This window comes from Phyllobates terribilis, unplaced genomic scaffold, assembly GCF_046119375.1.
Source record: "Phyllobates terribilis strain yellow unplaced genomic scaffold, ASM4611937v1 Scaffold_5__5_contigs__length_657084704, whole genome shotgun sequence".
In the NCBI taxonomy this organism is placed as follows: domain Eukaryota; kingdom Metazoa; phylum Chordata; class Amphibia; order Anura; family Dendrobatidae; genus Phyllobates; species Phyllobates terribilis.
In genome coordinates, this window is record NW_027362765.1 from 485,231,769 (window position 1) to 485,251,854 (window position 20,086).

The window sequence follows — 20,086 nt, forward strand, 5'->3', positions numbered from 1 at the left end:
CTGCGCTCTACGCTGAGCACTTACACCGGGGCTTCTGTGTTCTGCACTTTTGCACTATAATATGGCTCTCCTTCCTTTCTGAGCTTTCCACTGTGCCTGAAAAGTAGTTCCTGAATATGTCGGGTATTGGCACACTCAGGTGAAATTACACAACAAACTGTGAGGTCCATCTTTTTCTATTAGCCCTTATAAAAATTGAAAACTTGGGACTAAAACATTTTAGTGGTAAAAATGTAATTATTCTTTCTTTACCGCCCAGTGGTCTAAAATCCTCTGAGGCACATGTGGTTTCAATATGCCCACTGCACCCCTAGATGAATTTATTAGTGGGTGTAGTTTGTAAAATGGTGTCACTTATAGAGAGTTCTGCTGTTCTGGCACCTCAGGGGCTCTGCCAATGTGACATTGCACCCTCAAACCATTCTAGCAAAATCTGAATTTCAATATGGTGCTTCTTCCCTTCCGAGCTTTGCAGTAGTTTTTGACCACTTATGGGGTATTGGCGTACTCCGGAGAAATTTGCGTAACAAATTGTACCATTCATTTTCTCCTAGTATCCCCTTTGAAAATTAAAAACTTGAGGCCAAAATAACATTTTAACTGAAAAAATTTCCATTTACTCAGTCTAATGTTATACAATTCTGTGAATTGCCTGAAGGTTAAAAATGCTCACTTCACCCCTGATAAATTCATCAAGAGGTGTAGTTTCCAAAATTGGGTCACTTGTGGTTGTTTCTGCTGTTTTGGCATGTCAGGGCTCTTCAAATGTGATATGGCATCCGCAATCTATTCCAGCCAAAATTGTGCTCCAGAATTCAATTGGCGCTCCTTCTTTTCTGATCCCTACCGGTTGCCAAAACAGTAGTTTTCCACCACATATGAGGTATCTCTGTGCTCAGGAGAAATTGCACAACAATTGTATGGTCCATTTTCTCCTGTTACCCTTGTTAAAATTTAAATTTTGGGGCAAAACCAACATTTTTGAATGAAAATGTATTTTTTCATTTTCACAGCTCAACGTTATTAAATTCTGTGCAGCACCTATGGGTCCAAGGTGCTCACCACAACTCTAGATAAGTTTCTTGAGGGGTGTAGTTTCCAAACTGGTGTCACTTGTGGAGGGTTTTCACTGATTAGGCACATCAGGGGCTCTGCAAACATGACATGGCGTCCGCTATTGATTCCAGCCAATTTTGCATTTCAAAAGTTAAATGGTACTCCTTTTGAGCCCTGCCGTGCGCCCAAACAGTAATTTTCTACCACATATGGGTTATCGGCATACTCAGGAGAAATTGCACAACAAATTGTATGATCCATTTTCTCCTGTTAATATTGTGAAAATGCAAAATGTGGGGCTAAAGCAATATGTTTGTGTGAAAAGGTAAAATTTTCATTGTTTCCTTCCACATTGTTTTAATTCGTATGAGGCTCCTGAAGGGTTAATAAACGTATTGACTGGTTTTGAGAGGTACAGTTTTTAGAATGGTGTCACTTTTGGGTATTTTCTGTCATATAGGCCCCTCAAAGTCACTTCAAACGCGGTGTGGCCCCTATAAAAATTGGTTTTGTAAATTTCGTTGAAAAAATGAGAAATCGCTGGTCAACTTTTAATCATTTTAACTTCCTAACCAAAAAAATGAATGTCTCAAAAATTATGCAGATGAAAGTAGACATATGGTAAATGTTATATATTAACTATTTTGTGTGACATAACTCTCTGGTTTAAGGGCATAAAAATTAAAATTTAGAAAATTGCTAAATTTTCAAAATTTTTACCAAATTTCTGATATTTTTCACAAATAAATGCAAAAAATATCATCCTAAATTTACCACTAATGTAAAGGACAATGTGTCATAAAAAAACAGTCTCAGAATCACTGGGATACGTTGAAGCGTTCCAGAGTTATTATCACATAAAGTGACACTGATTAGAATTGCAGCATTTGCTCTGGTCAGGAAAGTGAAAACAGGCTTGGGGGTGAAGGGGTTAAAGGGAATTTTTCACCAGATTTTTGTTACCTAATCTGACAGCAGCATGATGTAGAGGCTGAGACCCTGATTCTAGTTATATGCCACTTAATGGGCTGCTTGGTGTAGTTTTTATAAAATTATTATTTTATCAGCAGATAATTATCATCCATGTCCTTCCCCGCTTCACTACTGATTGGCAGCTTTATGCCTATGCACAGTGTACACAGAAAGCTGCCAATCAGTGGTGTGGACGGGGTTAAACACAGCTCAGCATTCAAAGCTCTGCTATATCTGAAGCAGATAAAACAGGGATTTATCAAAAATGACAATTAGGAGCCCAGAAAGTTACACATCCTTGGAATCAGTGTCTTTACATGCTTTTCATGCTGCTTTCAGATGGGGTATCAAAAGCTGATGACAGATTCCCTGTAAACATAAACTGTATTTTGATTTTACTAAAATGTATAAATGTCTTGAAAGTTGACAAGTTTTTGATTAATTTGAAATTTTGACTTTGCTTGATAAAGAGTGAGAGGGGGCACTATTACATCACAGCCAGCTCTTTGACGCAAAGAGTGGCACAGACAGCTTCAACAATTCAGTCTGACAGTACACATGAGCTTTTTATGCCCCTGGAATTAGCTACGAAGAGCTGACATAAAGCACTTCTCTGCCATCAGAAAAACTGTTGCCTGGAAAATTGCATATACCAAGAATCTCATTTTTCTGAGAATTGCTTCTGAAATAAAGGACAAATAAATTAAGAACATTCTTGTCTGACCTGTGATGTAGTAGGAACTTGCTTCCAGCTGCTTCTACCTATGTCAGCAACATCGAAGCGTTTTCTTAACTAGTGGCAATATATTATATCATGTCTCAGTACATGCTGTAATTTAGGTCACAAGGAGTTTTGGTTGCTACATTCCTGCATCATAAAATACACAATTTTTCTAGTTTTATGTTAACAAAAGTTTAATTATCTGATTAGTATTATGACCATGTATCAAGCTGCTTGAATCACTTTTAAAGCACTTAAGGTGGATATAAATATTTGCATATTGTTTCCATAAAATTCCTATTAAAAGTGGATATGCCACTTTAAACTATGCTAGCCATGTTGGTGAGGTTATGTGCAGACTTACATTGATTTCAGAAATTTTGGGTGTTTTTTTGGCATTTTTGTGATGTGTTTGACAATTTTATTTTGGTGATTTTTTTTGCAGCCAGATGTTACTTCAATGTATTACAAAATGCACCAGATAGAAACCATTTTTTTGGAGTGGGAGTTTTTGGAGTTGCTTTTTTCAATATAGTAGCATGCTATAGTTACTGTGTTTTTCTGACATTTTTATCATGGAAGGAAAAGTAAACTGATAAATATATTTAATGTGAGGGGAAAAGGCACTAAAAATGCTTGAAAAATATTATTGAAGAGAATCTGTCAGCAGGTTTTTGCTACCTAATCTGAGAGCAGCCTAATATAGAGACAGAGACCCTGATTCCAGCGATGTGTCATTTACTGGTCTGCTTAGTGTAGTTTTTATAAAATCACAATTTTATTAGCAGGAGATTATCACTAGAGGACTTCTTGGTCTGCTGCCACGTACCCACAACTGATTGGCAGCTTTCTGCCTATGCACAGAAATGTACATGTAGATGCCAATGAGTGCAGCACAAGGTAAAGTAAGTGACACATTGCTGATATCAGGCTCTGTCTATTCTCCTTCCAAATGGGGTAACAAAAAACCTTGTGACGGATACCTTTTGAAACTTTAAAAATTGCATGTCAAGTAGACAAACATTCAGGGGTGGATTAAGAGTAGCAAGAGCCCCAGGCAGTTTAGAAGGTGTGCCCCCCCCCCCCCCACACACACACACACACACACACACACACACCTACACCTGATGTATCACGTGACATGTCACATGATCCCCTGTGATAGATCATGTGATAGTTCACGTGAAATTAATTTGGCACAATATTAATTATAATGATTTTTTTTAGGTTGTGTGCCCACTACTTGTTTTTTAAGCGTTTCCGCAGCGGCAATTCCACTGCAGAAACGCTTAAAAAACGCTTGGTAGAAGGTCTGCCACGTTCCCCAATGATAATCCGCATGTGCTGTGCACATGCTGCGGAAATTTCCGCTGCGGATTATCATTGCGGAAAAATCCGCAGCACTAACAATTATTTTGCGGAAGCACGGCGCTTTCGCCGCCATTGACTTGCATTGAAACACATGGAATCCGCATCACTGCATCTGTACATGCGGAATCCATGCATTTCAATGTGCGGATGATACCCGGGTTTGGAGAAGAGGAGACTCTCCTCCGGACCCGGGTACCATAGAAACTGTGAAAAAAAGAATAAAATAAAAAATAAATATTATACTTACCTTCTGATGGCCCCCGGTGTCTTTATCCGATGCGTCCTGGCTTGCCTGCAGCTCGCGATGGTCTGAAAAGGACCTGCCGTGACGTCATTTAGTCATGTGACGAGTCACGCGACCGCTGACGTCGGCAGGCCATCAGAAGGTAAGTATATATTTATTTTTTACCATTCTTTTACGGTCACACTATATACAATAAATCCATGCCGCTTACATGGATTTATATAGTGTGACCAAGTTGTCAAGCACTTTCCAGGTGATGCTAAAATCGCTTGGAAAGCGTTTGTCAACCCGCATGCGGAAATGCATGTGAAGAACGCTTCACATCAGCATGTCCCTGTCAGGAAAAACGCATGTACAATTCGCATGTACAATCCGCACATATAATGAGGGCAATCCGGCCATAGACACCCCGGAGCCCCGGGTCCCCTGGATACCCGAGGCCCCGGGCGGTAGCCCGGATTGCCCTCATTATAATCCGCCTATGCAAACATTGAACACAAAACTGATGCAAAAGCCCTACACCTACTTCAACACAAAATGTGACCAAGTTAATGAACGAATCTCCGAAAAGATAATTAAAGTAGACACATAACAGGCCAATATTGATACACATACAGTACAGACCAAAAGTTTGGACACACCTTCTCATTTAAAGATTTTTCTGTATTTTCATGACTATGAAAATTGTACATTCACACTGAAGGCATCAAAACTATGAATTATCACATGTGGAATTATATACTTAACAAAAAAGTATGAAGTAACTGAAAATATATCTTATATTCTAGGTTCTTCAAAATAGCCACCTTTTGCTTTGATGACTGCTTTGCACACTCTTGGCATTCTCTTGATGAGCTTCAAGAGGTAGTCACTGGAAATGGTCTTCCAACAATCTTGAAGGAGTTCCCAGAGATGCTTAGCACTGGTTGGCCCTTTTGCCTTCACTCTGCGGTCCAGCTCACCCCAAACCATCTCGATTGGGTTCAGGTCTGGTGACTGTCGATGCCAGGTCATCTGGCGTAGCACCCCATCACTCTCCTTCTTGGTCAAATAACCCTTGCACAGCCTGGAGGTGTGTTTGGGGTCATTGTCCTGTTGAAAAATAAATGATGGTCCAACTAAACGCAAATCAGATGGAATAGCATGCCGCTGCAAGATGCTGTGGTAGCCATGCTGGTTCAGTATGCCTTCAATTTTGAATAAATCCCCAACAGAGTCACCAGAAAAGCACCCCCACTCCATCACACCTCCTCCTTTTCCGCGTCGCACAAAGACACGGTGGTTGGAACTAAAGATCTCAAATTTGGACTCATCAGACCAAACCACAGATTTATAAATTTTTCTTGCGAGTACACTGAGTTTTATGTGCAGATTTTCCCCATAAAATTGCATTCGTGGCGGAAAATCAGCAGATAGAAAACACATGTTTTTAACGCCTTCCTGCTGCGGAAACGCAATAAAAACCTGTAATCCACACATGACTGCATCAATAAAGTTTTGTCAAAGCCGAAAAGCGGGAAGTATCAAAAACAAAGTAGCTTTATTGAAACTATGACATAGAAAAAAGAGACAAAAACACAATGAAAAAAACACAAGTAGCCAAATTTATCAGAAATACTAAAGAAAATCTGCAATATAAAGAGCCCATCAAACACTCACCATGGGAACTTAATCTAAGAGTAGGACCTATGTCATATCTTGGGAGTCCTGTGCAAAATCAATGAGTTGGTTAGGATCAGAAACAGCAGGTAATATATCCAAGGAATGACTGAGACTTTCAGTAGAATCGTATTTTTCTGATCATCGTTCAAGAATGGAACGTTGTTCACGTGAAGCCATGACACAGAGAAACATTGCTTAGCGGAGCACTCACATAGTACTAGATTTATGGATATCGGCAGAGTAAACAGTGTTCAGAGGGACATGGAGAAGTAATCAGATGGTGACAGCTCGGAGACAGTGCCACATGGAATGTGTGGTGTAATGAGACCAAACCTTTCTGATAGCAGATAAGATAGAATGAAAAATGTAACTGATAGAAGATAAACATAGATTTAATTATGTGGAATCAGCAACACAATAATGGGGGCATTTCTGACCCTGTGTACTGGTAGGACAGTTGGAAATTGTAACAAAATAGATTGATTAATTCATTAAGCTCTCCTAAGTTCTCTCACGTGTGTTCTTCCTGTTCTGTGAGATCTAGTACAGATGGTGTTGTGGTGTACTATACGGCTGTCAATATAGCATTTTAACATACAGTGGTGTGAAAAAGTGTTTGCCCCCTTCCTAATTTCTTATTCTTTTGCATGTTTGTCACACTTAAATATTTCAGATCACAAATTTAAATATTAGACAAAGATAGCACAAATAAACACAAAATGCATAGTTTTTAAATGAAGGTCTTTATTATTAAGGGAAAAAGAAATCCAAACCTCCGTGTGACAAACTTGCAAAAGAATAAGAAATTAGGAAAGGGGCAAACACTTTTTCACACCACTGCAGTTGTCTAAGGCCAGTGACTCGTAACCAGCTGCTCTCAAGGCTCCGACATGGAGAGCTGCAGTCTCACAAAAGTCAGAGAGCCACCAGTTGACGACAAATGTTGCAATGTATTAATCCACAAACATGGTAACTACCATTATAAGTGCTACTATTATCAATGTAACTACTATTATAAGCACTACTATTATTAATATAACTACTATTATAAGCACTACTATTATTAATATAACTACTATTATAAGCACTACTATTATCAATGTAACTACTATTATAAGCACTACTATTATCAATGTAACTACTATTATAACTACTATTATCAATGTAACTACTATTATAAGCACTACTATTATCAATGTAACTACTATTATAACTACTATTATCAATGTAACTACTATTATAACTACTATTAGCAATGTAACTACTATTATAAGCACTACTATTATCAATATAACTACTATTATAAGCACTACTATTATCAATGTAACTACTATTATAAGCACTACTATTATCAATATAACTATTATAAGCACTACTCATCAATATAACTACTATTATCAATATAACTATTATAAGCACTACTCTTATCAATATAACTACTATTATAAGCACTACTATTATCAATATAACTATTATAAGCACTATTATCAATGTAACTACTATTATAAGCACTATTATTATCAATATAACTACTATTATAACTACTATTATCAATATAACTACTATTATCAATTTTACTACTACTATTATAAGCACTATTATTATCAATGTTGCTACTATTATAAGTGCTACTATTATCAATGTAACTACTATTTTAAGCAGTAGTATTATAAATATATTTCTTACTAAATGCAATAAAAAAAATTGTAAGGCTTACTAGAAATTGGTGGATTCTAAGCATACAATGTGCAGTGGTTTACATTTTTTACTGACCTATTAGCATTACCAAATCCACTAAGAATGAAACACTCCATAGATTTGCCAGAACCTATGTTTATATTGTGGTTAGCCCAAAAACGTTTGCCCTCTGTTGATCTATTCATGTACCTAGTTACTGAATACAGATGTAATGAGTGGAGTTCCCCATACAGGGTCCTTTTTGAACATCTGGTGGTCGGGGTTTCAGTGCATTATGCACATTGCGTTTCGGTTTGCACATTCGACTGTGATAACTTCTGCTATTCTGTATCTGCTTTAAACAGGACACTTGATACAAGTTGCATAATTTAAGTAACACCTCAATAGACATGCAACATTTTGGAAGATCTTATATTGTGGCTACATTAAAGGGGTTGTCTTATATCTATAATGCCCTTTATAAATATCTGTCTATAAAACATAATCGCTGTTTTAATTTTATTCCATAAATCAATAGTACACATAAACACATAAAAATAGGTAACTTTGTAATATATCTTATCATAGAAATCTGCTTCTTTCTCTGCCAAAATTGCTCAGTCATTATCAAAATTTTCAACTCGGAGGTAAAATCTGTATTCAGAGAAGACAGACTTTCCTATTACTGAGATAGAGTCTTATCAGTAGCAGCTGCCGTCTCCTATGTAGATAGAAGGGAGAGGAGGAGGGCGGAGCTCAGCCTATAGCTCCTCCCTCTTCCCATCTAAATGGAATCTTCAATAACAGCTGCTGTCTCCTATCTCAGTAATGGGAAAGTCTGTCTTCACAGATTTTACCTCAGAATTGAGAATTTTGATAATGACTGAGCAATTCTGGCAGAGAAAGAAGCAGTTTTCTATGATAAGATATATTACCAAGTTACTTACTTATCTTCATGTGAACTATTGATTTATAGAATAAAAAATATAATGATGGTTATACTTTAAGCCCTAACCACTTTTGTAATTTGTGGTATTATACAATTCTCTACCATTTTCCCTATACAGCCAATCCTTTTATCTGTCATTTTTTTTCTTTGAGGCTATGTGCCCACGATGCAGAAATACTGCATATTTTTTACGCTTCTCCCTGGCAGGAAAAACGCATGCGGATTTTACATGCGGATTGTACATGCGGATTGTACATGCGGATTGTACATGCGGATTTTACATGCGTTTTTCCCGCCAGGTAGAAGCGTTTGTCAAGCGCTCTTCACATGCATTTCTGCATGCGGGTTATCAAGTGCTTTTCCAAGCGATTTTAGCATCACTTGGAAAAGTGCTTGACAACTTGTTCACACTATATAAATCCATGCAACCGGCATGGATTTATATAGTGTGACCAAGTTAGTTAAAAAAAAAAGAATAAGAATGGTAAAAAATAAAAAATAAAGATTATACTTACCTTCCGATGACCCCTGGTCTCCTTCTCTGCTCCGTTTGGTCTCCCCGGTGTCTCGCGGTGGTGTGAAGGACCTGCGATGACGTCACTGAGGCATGTGACAGGTCGACGTCAGCGGTCGCGTGACCTGTCACATGACTAAATGACGTCATGTCAGGTCCTCACACCACCCAACACATCGCACGCATCGCTGAGGAGACCGGGGGCCATCGGGAGGTAAGTATAATCTTTATTTTTTATTTTAAATTTTTTTTTTTACAGGTTCTATGGTACCCGGGTCTGGATGAGGGTCTCCTCTCCTCCAGACCGGGGTACCATCCGCACATTGAACCGTGTGATATCCGCTTGTGTAGATGCAGTGATGTGGATGTCACGCGGTTCAATGCAAGTCAATGGCGGCGATTACGCTGCGTGTCCGCAAAATTAATGGACATGCTGCAGATTGTTCTGCAATGATAATCCGCAGCGTAAATTTCCGCAGCATGTGCACAGCACATGCGGATTATCATTGGGGACCGTGGGGCACGTATTACCAAGCGTTTTTAAGCATTTTCGCCGCGGAAATTCTGTGGCAGAAACGCTTGAAAAACGCATAGTGGGCACGCAGCCTAATTCCTGTAACATTTTGTTTGAGAGGAGCCTCAGACGGGATGTGACAGGAGGATGGCCCTGCACTCACTTCTCTTCAGCGGGCACTTCTCCATCACCCCACTGAAAAAGAACGGCATCAGGAGAAGGCAGTGACAAAGGTATGGTAAGTGTCTGTAGGGCCTTCTCCTGATAAAGTTCTGTCTTGAGGGGGTGATAGAAGCTGCGAGGAAGTGACTGCAGGGCCATTCTATTGTGACGTCCCTTTTGAGACTCCCCTCAAATCAAACGTCACAGAACTTAAAGAAAACATGACAGATATAAGGAATGGGATTAGTTGTATAGGGAGAATGGTAGGGAATGTTATCATAAAGCAAATTACAGAAGTGGTTAGGGCTTACAGATAAATATTTTGAAAGGGCATTATAGGTACCAGACCACTCCTTTAATGGATCAAAAGGATGTCTGAGCCCAAAGCAAGTGGCCAGCCATACAAAGTGACAACTACATTAATTTTCAGCATTGCACGGAGAATAATCCTTCTTACCTTGGCATGCCAGAGCCGGTGTGTCACTCTCCACAAGGAGAAACGTTACCCTTTAGACCTCAGTCCAGAGCCTCTCACCTAGCCAAATCAGATCTCATACTTTGCACTGACGAGGGCCAACAGCCCGAAACACCGTGTCTGCAAATTGAGATTCTGATTTGGCTATTATCCTAAGTCATATTGCACGACTCGTTAAAGGGTCAATTGTGACTTGTAGGATTGCTACTTCCAATAGGTGGAACTATAGAGTTCAAGTCCTCTTCCTCTCTGAAGAGTCAATTTGCATAAAAAATATAAAAAGTGTTATAATACCTTTAAAATTAATAAAATCAGTAGGTACCTCAGAAGGAGGGGCACAACAACAGACCTAAACATGCATCATATAATAAATTATAGGTTTATGCTGACACCCTTATAACTGTCTTAGCTATCATAGATATGCATTAGAGTATAAAAGGTAAGAAAATAGCCTGTAGCAACAGCATAATTACCTATAGTAGAATCACAGTATAGATAGACTTAGTAGCAGGTCCAGTGTCCATTCACACTGGCATGCATTTCGTTGCACTTCCTCAGGGGGCAAGATGAAACATTCTATAGTTGTCTTCTATTATCATGTGTCTTCTTTGTTGTAGTCTAAAAAAACTACAGATATTGTCATCCATACTTTTCTCTTTGATTGACATGTTCCAAGACATGGCACAAAATACTCTGTTGGACATGGTTTATGCTACGTGTGTCTGCATGAGAAAGTATCAAATTTGTATAGAGATTGGAGTCTTTAAGGGGAATGTGTCATTAGAAAATGACCTACGGTTTAAATGGGGTTTTTATGATAAACATATTTTTTTTTACATTTTGGTAACATTTTTCATATCATAATCTGTATCTAAAAAAAATGACATATTGCAATTTTCACACTGGCGACTGGAGCTATTGTACGATTGTACTTCCTGTTCTTTCAGGATATGCACATGTATGTTAGCAACAATAGACTGTAACATAACATTGTGGGTTACAGCTAAATTAGACAAAATATACAATTGGGGGAGAAAGGTTGAACTTGATGGACCTAGATCTTTATTCAACCTATGATACTATGTTGATCATCACTTTTGTAATGAAGCATCTAAGGAGCATGAGCAAAGGTCATTATGAAGGAATTGAAGCAAGAGGAGATGTGACATCATCTAATGTGAAGAATGGATGTTACATCTAGAAATGTTACCTGTAATTCTACCAGTGAGCCTGTGATGATAATGAGACTTCTGAAAAGTCCCATTAAAGGGGTTGTCTAGTATAGATAAAAAAGAGCAGCCCAGCTTGGTGAAAAATAAAGGAATACTCATATTCACCTTACCAATACTATGCCAGAGCTGGATCAGAGACTGACTCTGTACATTTTATTCCTGTCATGCAAACAATTGATCTCTTCAGTCGAGCACATGGAGGGCTGTGTGGCCCTCCAAAGAAATGCCACAGAACACCAGGATTGGCAAAGTCGCCACTGGCGCCCTGTGCTCTTCACAGATGAAAACAGGTTCACACTGAGCACATGTGACAGACATGACAGAGTCTGGAGAGCGATCTGCTGCCTGCAACATCCTTCAGCATGACCAGTTTGGCAGTGGGTCAGTAATGGTGTGGGGTGGCATTTCTTTGGAGAGCCTCACAGTCCTCCATGTGCTCGCCAGAGGTAGCCTGACTGCCATTAGGTACAAAGATGAGATCCTCAGACCCCTTGTGAAACCATATGCTGGTGCGGTTGGCCCTGGGTTCCTCCTAATGCAGGACAATGCCAGACCTCATGTGGCTGGAGTGTGTCAGCAGTTCCCGCAAGATGAAGGCATTGAAGCTATGCACTGGCCCGCCCGTTCCCCAGACCTGAATCCGATTGAGCACATCTGGGACATCATGTCTCGCTCCATCCACCAACGTCACGTTGCACCACAGATTGTCCAGGAGATGGCGGATGCTTTAGTCCAGGTCTGGGAGGAGATCCCACAGGAGACCATCCGCAACCTCATCAGGAGCATGCCCAGGCGTTGTAGGGAGGTCATACAGGCACGTGGAGGCCACACACAATGCTGAGCCTCATTTTGACTTGTTTTAAGGACATTACATCAAAGTTGGATCAGCCTGTAGTGTGTTTTTACACTTTAATTTTGGGGGTGACTCCAAATCCAGGCCTCCATTGGTTAATAAATTGGATTTCCATTGATGATTTTTGTGTGATTTTGTTGTCAGCACATTCAACTTTGTACAGAACAAAGTATTCAATGAGAATATTTCATTCATTCAGATCTAGGATGTGTTATTTGAGTGTTCCCTTTATTTTTTTGAGCTATGTATATATCCATCAGTTCAGCTCCTCCTGCTCTATAACATCCTGCTGGCAGATCAGATGCCATTTTGAACATGGCAGGTTTCCTTTAAATACATTTGTGAAAATGTAATGTGAACACCTCTTTATGTATATAATTTGTGATAATGTGTTGTACAATGTATACTATCTTAATATCTTATGTTAATAATATCTATATCAATAAAGACAGATGGCTGACACCAAATAATTCCCATCTATATGTAGCGTGTCATACAATAATTTTTAAATTATTTGCAACCTTTTTAATTTTCAGAAATATTAATTCATTTAATTTATCTTAAATTTGATTGCAGTGAGCACACCTAATTAACCTGATTTTTTGCTGATAATCACTCACAATGGAATCAAATCAAAAATCCGGGGATGGAATGTCCGCCACACAGAAGGAAGCCTCACTGCGCGCTCTGATTCAGCGTACAGGATATAGTTTGACTCAGGTAGGCGCTTTAGCTTTAGGTTTGACGCATAGTCATCTTTCAATAAATGATATCCGATAGTATGAAATGACGTGTTGCACAATTTTTCTTCATGATGTACAATATCCCTGATAAGACTGAGATCTGCACTGCTAGTATAGACATTAGTGATAATGGAGATTTAAAGTGCAATCCCATGAATATTTTTTTACATTAAATGTGTGTAAATGTATATGGTGTGTAGTGGGAATGTATTAATGTACTCACCTACAGCTGCTCTCTCCAGTGTCTCTTCTCAGTGACGTCACCCCTCTGCAGACTCTCTGGGTCACTCTGTGCTCTGTGTGACCCGGAAATGGCTTTCACAATGTCAGTCTATGAATAATCAGAACAAGGCTCCATTGCCTTACAATGTAAAAAGAGACTTCCGACTCACGCATAGCGCATAGAGTGATCCGGATAGTCTGCAGAGCGGTGACGTCATTGAGAAGAGGAGCAGAACCACGCTGGATCCCAGAGAATGCGGCGGTAGGTGAGTATATTAATACCCTCACACTACATTACATGTATGTATACACACATTTAATGTGAAAAATATTCATGGGAGTGCTTCTTTAAAGGGAATCTGTCAGCAGGTTTTTACTACCTCAGAGCAGCCTGATGTCGGTAAAGAGAAGCTGAATCCAACGATGTATCACTTAGATTACTGGGTGCAGTAGTTGTGCCACAATCAGAGTCCTTAGATGTAGAATTCAGCAGAGCTGATAAAGCTAAGCCCACCCACACCAGGCTCTGTATGTACATAATCTATTGACAGTGAGCTGCTTATGAGAGGAAGGGGCATGGCCGGATAATGTCCTAGTGATAAATCCTTCATTGTAAGAAAACAGCACACAGCCTGATGAGTGACACATCGCTGAATTCAATGTTTTAACCCCTACCTCATGGTGTAATCAGACTACATAGTAAAAACCTGCAGACAGATTCCCTTTAAGGCCCAATCAGATGAATCAATAATCCACTCATTCGTTAATTATCGGATTGTGTAAAAAAAAAAAAAAATCACCTAACAAACGAGCAAAACGCTTGTTCGTCAGGTGAATGGATCTTTTATACTGTCATTAAAATTATCGTTAAAGGCAGGACATCATCATGTCTAAAGAGGGGATGTGCTACCGATAATGATCAACAATCATGTTAATAATCATTCTGTGAGCATAAAATTCTGGTCAATCTGTCCAAACAGAATATTAAAAGGTTGCCAATCACTTTGTATTTAGTTGATTGGAACTCATTTAAAGAGGTTGTCCAGTCCAAATCGATAAGTCTGCAGTCACTCTGTGTGACTGCAGAGTTATGAATCTCCCCAAGCATGCAATGTGAGCTGCAAGGATTCGCCGGTTTCTAACCCGGGACCACAGGGTATGTATGAGTTATGCATACTCCCGGCCAGTGGGCGCCGCCTTGCTTACATACACTTGTATGGAGCGAGGTTGTGCCCTCTAGTCGGCCACGCCCAGTGGATGGCTGCGTCACTAGATGGGGCGTGACCACGCTCCATACAAGTGTATGGAGCGAGGCCACACCCACTAGACGGGCCTTGACTGGGAGTATGCATAACACATACATACCCTCCGATCTCGGCTCAGAAACCGGCAAATCCCCGCAGTGCACAGTGCGTGCGCTGGGGGGATTCATAAGTCTGCAGTCACACATTTGGACCGGAAAAACCCTTTAACAGCAGTCGGCAAGTGTAAATTGGCCATAACTTGAAGGGATTGGTCTTCTTTTTTTCCAGAGCAGTGCCAATCTTATTTTTCGGATGTCTCCAGTATTGCTACTCAATCACAGTACAGACTTAAATATAAAATAGAACCCATGGACAAGAGTGGCACCGTTTTTGCAAAAAATGAGACCATCATTCTTAGCTCAGACAGGTCCTTTAATGAGCGACGGAATAAGCAGATGACCATGGATATCATTAAGGCTATGTCCAGACTTTGTGATTAAATTGAAGGTATAGTGCCCCGCAGACCCAATTTATGCTAAACGAGGGTTCTTTTGTGGCAGTATACCTTTTTTTACTGTATAGGACAGTATAGTAGACAACGATATTCTATGCAAAAATTTACAGTAAAAATGAGTACGCCCTGTGTTATACAGATCTGGATGCTTGCAATTTTCTGACTCCACCTGTCATAAACTAACTATAAGATGCTCTACATCATCTTATACTGCAGTTATTATAAGTATAAATGTATAAAGTAAAACTGAGCTAATTGGTTAGCAGGACCCTTCTCCAGTGGCCTCGTCAGTAGTCCATGGCCGCCATATGTTAGCCCTGAAAATGGCTTCCTACCTACTGGAATTTTCAGTGTCTCCTCTAATTTGTAATCTGTCATAGCATTGTCATTGCGGCATGATGTCATGGAGACCCTACTAGTAAGCAGATGAGCCAAGAATTCCATCACGTAGAGGCGGTTTACAACGCTCCTGTCCAGTGGCCATGGATTACTGCCATTGCCACTAGATGGTCCTGCATATCGATTCACTCATCTCCAATATAAAGTTATTTACTTTCCAAAGTGAGGAGTGCGTTATATTTTTTACAGACATACCCCTGTATAAGGAGATTCTGGGAAATAAATATAAAGTAGACCACTATTTGGATGGATTTTGAGACATCTTCCACCCCTCACACCTCTTGATTCATTATGTTTAAAGATGGTTGTCTAGGACTGAACCATTGATGATAAGGGATGAGCGGACCCCTGGAAGTTCAAGTTCTGGTTCCCTACCTGAACTTTATTCCAAAGTTCGGTTTGGGTACCAGAACTGTACCCGAACTTGAACCCGAATATCTCTCTCTCTCCCTCTATCTCTCTTCCTGTAAACGACTTCCCCTGGAACTCCGAACATTGCAATGAAATTCCAGGGAAAGTCCGTGTTCGGTGTTTAGCACCGGACACTAACTGTTCGGTATGAACGCCGAACTTTTAAAATTGGGTTCTCTCTACTTCTGATCTATCTGCAGCTGTGTTGTGCGCGATATATTGCTTATTTTCTGCTGCTGCCGATGCAGTTTTCAGCTGAGGGTGCCAGGTGTTAGACCACCACCCATCTCATCAAATTGGTGACCTATTTCATGGATTGGTCATCAATAGGTCAGTTCTGGACACTTCACTTAGATCCTTTATCTAAAATAAAAATCATTTACAAGTTCTGAATGGGCTATTTGTAACCATTAGAAAATAGGAGTGTGTAGACAATATGATCTCGATCTACTGTTCCGCATAGCACATTGTGTGCCTGTGTCCTTCCCCTTCCCTTAATGCTTGTATTCTTTAATTCTTTATCTCTTTTCCTCTTATCTCATGTGTCTCCTTTGTTGTCTCTTTGTCAATGCACCCTTATCTCTCTATGTCTGCAGCCTGTTTCATACCTTGCTTATTGCGGTTTCCTTCTTTCTTCTGCATCCTAAAGCCTGATATAGACAATTTATTAATGATCTGAAGAATACTTTTAATTCTCAGCAGTGGTTGTAGTAGTAGTTGTAGTAATTGCTTTGATAGCATTTAAATCTACGGCATAATTTGGCACATCCAGCTATAATAAGCATGGTTACCAAATGTCCTGAATATCATATTATTCCTGGGCTGTAAGGGGGTTGGGTTTATATAAACCCCTAGATGGGCCAGTGGCAATCCCAGGAGGGCCACAGGGCTTCCCAGGAGAAACAAATTTGGGGTGCAAGACTTAAACGTCCCTAGAAATGTTGCCAATGCATAGGTAGGCACAATAGAGGGGTCATGATGACATAGCATTCACAGTGATGAAACAACACTTTAAAAAGATACTTTACCTTAATAATCCTTATCCTTAGTATTATGATCCCTTTACAATAATCAGTCAAACAAGCATTTATAAGAAATCTCATTCCTGTTTGTTGACTTGATAAGCATAACACCGATCAGCCAACAAACAAGGTAAATGTTATTCATCGGCTGATTGGATTGTTATTGTGGTGCATTAAAATCATTGTTTTTGGCAGCACATACATAGGGTGTGTGCTGCCAACAATATGTAAACTTTCTGAGGATCAAACATTCCTACTAACGATATTCGGCTTGCATCTTACAGTTTGTATCAGCCTATATAAATGGATAGTAAATGAACACCGATCCACTAGTTATATCTCACCCTGTAAACTCAGCTTTAAAAGATAGATGCATTCTTTAATATGTGATTTATATACATATACAGGACATATGAAGTCTTAGGCAGCCAAGTCCAGGGCTTAAATAAAGCTGTTGCATTTGGCCCTAAAGGTTTAAAGGGATTGTCAAGAATTCAAAAGGGTCTGCTTTATACCAGAAACAGTGTCATTCTTGGCCATGGATGGACTCTGGTATTGTAACTACAAAACTGGAATAAGACCAGCAAGTAGCCATAACCGAACAGCAAAAAAATTAAAATGATTTGTTTTTGTTTTTTTTTTGCAATTTGTGTATTGCACATGTAGCAGCTTGCTGATCACAATGGGAGCATATTCACTCATATTATGATGTGATGTAACAGCACAGTGAAATTTTGCTTGTACAATATGTTTACTGTGAAAAAGTCACTGGCAAAGTACTGGAGGGGAGATATGTAACACTGAGATTATTAGCTCCAGTAATATAAACATAGGAAAAATGTTCCAGCACACAAAGTGATGAGAGGGGTTAATCAGCCATGTTTAGTGCTAAGGTGATTAAACACCTGTAGAGAGGGAGGAAGTCAGAGGATAAATTCCCAACCTTTTAGAGCATTTGGTGTGGGGGGGGGGGGGGTCTGGAGCTATTTTGTCATGTGATGGAAAAATAAACCTTGGATTATTTGTTCCTGAAGCGAGTGGTTTCCCGTAGCAACAAGGACTGTGCAATACATTATGTTTTGCTTTTCCTGTGAGGCCAGGAAGGCTGTGTTTGTTTTTGCTAACATTGCTGTGGTTTATGCAGTATGTGGTGCCCTGCTACGCACGGGTGCCACAGAACCCAGTAGGGTGCATGGATGGACTTCTTCACCAGAGGCCCTCACAAATTCACACACCTTCACCCTACCACCTCAGACCACCAGAGGGAGCCCGTTAGTGATATATATAGGGAGGGTGGAGCCAGGCAGCTGAGTTTAGAGTCAGACAGGGAGTTGGAGAGCGTGCTGACGCTGAGAGCAGCGAAGACGCAGCTCGTCTGCTGCTGCCGTAGTGAGGGCCCTGAGAGTGGCCGACTGCAAGGAGGAAAGTAGAGAGGAGTTGAAGGGGGCAGAGGAGCGTACCAGGCTCACCCCGAAATATACACCAGACACCGGGTCCACGCCTACAGGGTCATTTACACCCAGTAGGGACTCCCCGGACACCTGCAGGACTACAAGTCCCAGGTCGACCAACGCTGACTACAGTACCAGGGCTAGGAGTCACGGAGGCCCCTACCACCAGGTCAGCAGGTGCAAGAGAGAGAGAGAGGCAGTAATTAATCCAGGCCTAGCTCCAGGCAGGTCAGAAGCTTAGCAAGTGGAAGCAACGGATCAGGAGGCCCTATACCCGCTCACTGGGGAGAGTCCAGAAGTGCACCCTGCCTACCGAGTACCCTGGACCATACCTGAATCTACACCAGTAAAGGTACCGAAGCGAACCCCCGTGTGAGTGTCCATCATTTCTTCCTGAACCGTCCATTGTGCCTCTCCCGTGCACCACCATCCATTACCCCACGCTGCCCTGAGGCCCGCTCCACATGTGGGGAGCCGTTCCATCATAAGCTGCCCTAACATCTGCCTCAGAGGACTGCTCCGCAGCGGCGGCTCCCTTTAGCTGCATTCCACAGGTGGCGTCACGAACACTTTACAAATCCCCTATAAATAATTCCCCTTTCTGTTGACTGCCCTGGGCCACAGACCGGGCCAGCCACCGTGATATCCCCCACCGGCATCCAGAGGCCCAGCTCCCAAGTACCCCACGGCTCTGGGGGCGAGTCAATCTCTGGCGTCACGAACAGGATTCCGTGCCCGTTGTCACCGGGTACTGTGCACCTTAAAAGACCGTAATACTCACTGTGATGAAGTTTTCCCGCCAATTGCCGCTGTTTCCCGCCATTGTCCGCCATTTTTGAGTCACCGCGCAGGAAGGAGAGGGGCGTAACCGCAGGAATCGGAGAGGCGTGACTGCTGGAAGCACGCGAAGCTCAAGCCCCGCCTCGCGCTCTGACGCAGCACCAGGAAGCATCAGGTCCTGGAAGGAGACCGTCGTCTGCGGAGCTGCGGCCTACCAGATTAAAGAAACAGGATGTAGGCTACGGTTTACTAGGGAGGCACAACCATGGCCGACAACCAGCAAGCCGCCGGAGCACCGGTTAACGCTCCTGATGCCCAGCCCGCGCCCGGCGCTGCACAGGCCGGAGCGGCCGCTCCATCAGCAGGGGTCGTGACTCCGTTAATATCCATGGCCCTGCCATATATCCCTGGAGCGAAATGGCTTCCCCAGTATGTTGGCAAACCAGACACCCGGTCTGGGTTCAAGAGGAAAATATGCGGTGTTCTGGACATGTATTCTATGACTGGTAAGCAGAGAGCCGCTGTTGAGCTGGGACAATTGACTGGTGCCGCAGAGCGGGAAGTTGAAACCTGGCCAGCCGCAGACCAGGAATCAGTATCCACTATCTTTAAGAGACTGCAAACTGTGTTTGAAAACCGCACTGAGACAGATCTGCGGATGAGGTTCTATCACTGTACCCAGAAACCTGAGGACAGTATCCGGGACTATGCCTGACACTTACAGGAAGCCCTGCGGGCCCTGAAACAGGTTAGTCCAGCCAGCATACAAGATGAAAATAAAATGCTGACAGAACAGTTCATCCAGGGGTTGAGGTCCCAGGAGGAGAGCAGAACTGTACGGTGGTGGGCCTTAGATCATCCAGATGCCACCTTTGACACCCTGAAGGACATGGCTATT

General features: G+C 41.3%; 1 protein-coding gene across 3 annotated transcripts in view; it reads left to right on the forward strand.

Moving 5' to 3' along the window:
* The window catches only part of A1CF (APOBEC1 complementation factor), a 91,807-nt gene that overhangs the window by 10,776 nt on the left and 60,945 nt on the right, over positions 1 to 20,086 (forward strand). For 2 of the 3 annotated variants that reach the window (XM_073685494.1, XM_073685495.1), the window contains exon 2: positions 12,979 to 13,122. The exons of the other annotated variant lie outside the window; for it this stretch is intronic. In XM_073685494.1, the coding sequence (XP_073541595.1) occupies positions 13,024 to 13,122 (99 nt within the window). In that variant the 5' untranslated portion in view covers positions 12,979 to 13,023. The remainder of the gene's footprint in view (positions 1 to 12,978; positions 13,123 to 20,086) is intronic. 3 annotated transcript variants of the gene reach the window in all.